Source organism: Anabas testudineus, chromosome 15 (assembly GCF_900324465.2).
Source record: "Anabas testudineus chromosome 15, fAnaTes1.2, whole genome shotgun sequence".
NCBI classification, from domain to species: domain Eukaryota; kingdom Metazoa; phylum Chordata; class Actinopteri; order Anabantiformes; family Anabantidae; genus Anabas; species Anabas testudineus.
In genome coordinates, this window is record NC_046624.1 from 3,406,746 (window position 1) to 3,411,151 (window position 4,406).

General features: G+C 43.3%; 1 protein-coding gene across 1 annotated transcript in view; it reads right to left on the minus strand.

Moving 5' to 3' along the window:
* The window catches only part of thada (THADA armadillo repeat containing), a 72,837-nt gene extending 68,974 nt beyond the window's left edge, over nt 1-3,863 (minus strand). The window contains exons 1-11 of the mRNA XM_026355613.1: nt 3,809-3,863; nt 3,363-3,444; nt 3,064-3,173; nt 2,771-2,901; nt 2,389-2,537; nt 2,233-2,265; nt 2,097-2,145; nt 1,665-1,858; nt 1,441-1,535; nt 975-1,198; nt 33-751 (exon numbers count right to left, since the gene is read on the minus strand). Of these exons, the coding sequence (XP_026211398.1) occupies nt 33-751; nt 975-1,198; nt 1,441-1,535; nt 1,665-1,858; nt 2,097-2,145; nt 2,233-2,265; nt 2,389-2,537; nt 2,771-2,901; nt 3,064-3,173; nt 3,363-3,435 (1,777 nt within the window). The 5' untranslated portion in view covers nt 3,436-3,444; nt 3,809-3,863. The remainder of the gene's footprint in view (nt 1-32; nt 752-974; nt 1,199-1,440; nt 1,536-1,664; nt 1,859-2,096; nt 2,146-2,232; nt 2,266-2,388; nt 2,538-2,770; nt 2,902-3,063; nt 3,174-3,362; nt 3,445-3,808) is intronic.
* Between the last annotated feature and the right edge of the window lie 543 nt (nt 3,864-4,406).

The window sequence follows — 4,406 nt, forward strand, 5'->3', positions numbered from 1 at the left end:
GTTTATGCTACAAACTTTATTTGTGCCTTTACCTGTGCTGCAGGGTGGTGTGTCCTGTAAGGCCTGCACCATGTAAGCCAAACTGGAGGGGCTGCAGCGTAACAGTTTGGGCAAGAAGTAGTCAAGGATGTATGTGGTCTGGTCCAATCTGGCATGGCACAGCACCTGTAGGAGTGGGGTTACCCATGTGTGGTGCCAACACTGCATCCAGTCTTCTGTCTTTTCTGATGCACCAACTTCACTCGCCAGTTGCGATTTGTGGCTGACAAACAGCCTCTCCAGCAGGTCACTGGCATAAGGAGCCAGGGTTTGATCACCCATCAGGTCCAGAAGACATGAAGGCAGCTGGGGCTGGATATTAAGCAGGTATCTAGCACCATATAGCTCCACGAGGCAGCCCAACGAGCCATACTTCCCTCTCATGTGCCACTCCAGTCCCAGCAGGTTTTGGGTGATCTCTGTGATGTACGGGTCCTTAGTTGGATCAGAGGTGGAGGGGTTGGTGTGTTGATGGAGGAGGAGGAGGTTGCGGAACAAGGAGCGTGTCTGGTGGCGTACTCCATCTAATGGGTGCTCCCAGTGGGAGTAAATGTGCTCCAGCAGGTGTCGCTGTAGCTTGGAGCCTCCACTGAGGGACTGCTGGAGGCTGGGAAGGCAGGTCAGCTCCTCTCCCTGCAGGCAGTCCAAAGCAGCACCACTCCACAGAGTCAGCACCCGAGCCACCACCATGGCTGTACTGGACTCCTTTATACTACAGCCAGGAGGATAAACATGGAAAAAAAGTTATTTGTGTTTACAAAGCACATAAACCATTTGATTTACATTGCCCCACAAAAACACACGCAATTCAACCACAAAAATGCTGCTTTACAAATATTTCTAGCTTGTATAAGTAGAAAAAAACTTCTGTACAATTAAAAAGGGCCAAGTTTTAGATGGGTCAGTCCTAAATGGGATCAGTTGTGCAGAATTACCTGACGTCCAGATCCAACAGTGTATTTGGGACCAACAGCAGCAACTGTTCCCACTGTGGTCCTGGGAGAGCACCCTTCCAGCTCAACATAGCTAGAGCACCATGACACAGATACAGAGAGACGCCCGGCGGGCGACCACTGGTACACAGACCCTCGCACCTCTGTTTTAACCACGCGGGGGCCGAGTCCAAACCCTGTGCTGAAATACGGAGCAAGCTGCACACCTGACACAACAAAATAAACAAAAATAATCAAGAACATATCAGAATGAGAACAGATTTCAACAAGAAATATTTGACTTTTGACTGCTAAACCAGGAAAATAAGTTAATAAGATAATTGATTAAATAACTAGAAGACTAACTTCTACTATTTTATGTAGCTAGGTACTAAACTACATCCTGAAAAATAAATCAGTTTTCCCTAAATGTATACATAATGGGCATGATTCTTCATTTTTAACTCACCACAGAAGCCACTTCATCTCCACCACCCATGACAGACCTGATCAACAAAACTACAGCCATGCCAGCTGTACTCTGAACTGACTGGATGAACTCTTCTACAAAGACAGAGACATGGGAGGAAAGAATGAATATATGTAGGTAATAAAGATTCTTCTAAGAACATTAACAACAAATAACTTATGAGGAAGTGCTTTGTGTAAAATGCCATCTGTCCTGCTTCCTACCATCAGTGAGGATGTGTATGTAGCAGCTCATGAGGCTGCTTAGTGCTTCCTCCAGCTTGCAGTGATCCTGTTCAGGCTGTAGAGCAGCACTAAGGGTCTCTTGAGATCTCTGGATTACCAGCATGGAGGTCTTTACCGCTGCCAGACAGGACTGCATCAGCTGAGCCTGTGCTATGTGACGTCCTGCAAGACCACTTGGAGGACAGCAGGGGGCGACAGAGACAGATAGATGAACAACAAGCTAAACATGCATGTGCATAGTCACAAGAGCAATAACACCGCTGCTACTCTGGTTATTCAGGATGACTAATGTGTAAGGGATTTACTGTTATGTCAATTAAATAAAATTATTGTTCATATATTATTATTAATATAAGAAAGCAGAACTCCAACAAAACAAAACAGTCCAGAGGTCTGAATATGCTTCTATACCTGTTCTGATGAAGGTATTCACTCAATCCCTTGTGAAGGAACTGTAACACTACAGAGGTAAGAAGAGAGTATGTGAGCTTGAGGAAGAAAAGTGTTTTTTCTCAGAATCAGACAATAAGTAAACATCTCCACTAACCTTCAGGCAGGAGTTTGTTGATGCATCTTTCACCTAAAAACAAAGACAATTTTGGAAAAATGCTTATTTGTCTTAACAACACCAAATATGTGGTCTGTCCAAAACCAATAGATGAAATGTGCAGTTAAAAGCAAAGGTGAGTGGTACTCCACTTACCGACAGGGAAGCCATCCAGACAGGCAGTGATGGTGTCTACAATGTGTGGGTGTTTGTCAGGAGGTGAGTTGGACAAACATTCAGACAAGCATGAAGACAAAATGTTTGCAGTCTGCTCCTGAAGCCAGGCTGGTACTGACGCCAACGCACTGAGGACAGTAAAAAGGAGACATTTTATTTATCAGAGCCTAACAATATACTATATAGACACAGTCACAAGCTTCCCTTCATCAAGTTCTAAGTGGGAAAGAGTCATTGTGTATAATATTTTAATGAACACATTTGTATGTTTTTTTTAATATTGAATATACAATTTGAATAGGAAGAAAATGTTTTTAACCTTATAGGCTATAACTGAATATACTAAATCTTTGCTCTGTACCTAGCAATGGCCCGTCGCAGGGGGTTCTTGGCCTGCAGGGAGGTGTAGACCAGAGCCAAGGTGTGTAGACAAGCTTCCAGAGGAACGCCATCAGACTGCTCTTCACTCATTGCCTCCAGCTGGGACCCTGCCTGTTGTAGTGATGTGGACATAGACACATTCATACACTGCATGGTAACACTCCCTCCACTAAAGGTAAAGTTTGTTATATAATAATAATAATAATAATAATAATAATAATAATAATAATAACACAATGCATATCATGCTAGACACACATTAATCACTCTGACCTTTTTAACCAGCTGGATCTGCTGCACTGGATCTGCTGATTCCAAAAAGGACTGCAGTGTCTGGGCAACCTGCCTGATTCCATCTTCACCATCATTAACAGAGAGGGACTCTGAGGAAAAACCAAAACGCACCCATTGTCAAAAATTAAATGGAATGACATATACAACATTTAATGGAGAGTACACCTAGACTGCAGGTGTTATCACTGACAGGTATTATCTTTTGAGGAGCTGCAGGTTTTCCTACAGGTCTTTCTTTTTGTTTTAACATTAACAGTAGTTTGTTTGCCCATCAGTACCTATCAGCTTGCGCAGGTTCTCCTCATCCAATGCCACAGCCTCTACTCTGGGTGTCTTCTTCTTCACCACCATGGCCCTGTCCTGTGCGGAGTGTATTCATCAGTGTGTCAAACAATAGTTTTAATATTGTGTGGTTAAAATACAGGGAGTTCGAACTGAATAACAGAGCATCATAGTATATGTTTTTTTTTTCTTTACCCATCGCCCCACTTTATGTCCTCATTCTCCAGACATACCGTACTGTCACTGGTTCCTTTTCCTCAGCTAACGTTAAATGCCTGCTTCTTGGGCTGTTAGCCAACTATTGCTAGCTGTCTGGTACTCACTCTACATCCCAAGTTAAACACTGCAAACACTTAAATAAAGACAGACCAACATATCAGACCTCTTACAAAGAGTAGAGCAGCTTCATTAAAACGTGCAGTTTAATAGAATTAGCACTGACCTCACTTCGGCATGTGGTTTCCTATGAGCTCCACTGCTTCGGCTCACGCTTCAGCTCGTAGCCGTAACTAACGACAAGCTCCAAGATAAAAACCGTCCATTTCCTGTGTCAGCATGATTATATTTCAAAATAAAACCTACCATTCCGAATGAGAACATGAAGTTAATTATTGGTTAATATGTATAAATACAATCTAAAATTATTACATATTCAAAAGAAATAGTTTGTTCAGGAATAAATAGTTAATTGGTTAACTTGTATGTTGTTAATACTGAATTCGCAGCAATAGTCATTTGGCTTCCGGCCTTGTTCTCAGGCACTTGACGCATCCACGAGCCATGCCGGTACACGTGATACGTCACTTCCGCCCAATGTTACAGCCCGCCCTCAGGAACAGATCTGTCTATAAAGTGGCGCTCAGGGTTTTAATTGGTGGAGTCCGCCTGTCAATCATTCATGGGCGTCCTGATTCTGCGGCGCAGGGAAACGCCCACCACACCTATGATTGGACGTATTTTAGAAGCCACGCCCCCTAAATCCCAACCCGTTTGCAAGTTTTGCCTGAGAGCTGAAATGAAAACCTCTGGAAAGACAGAAA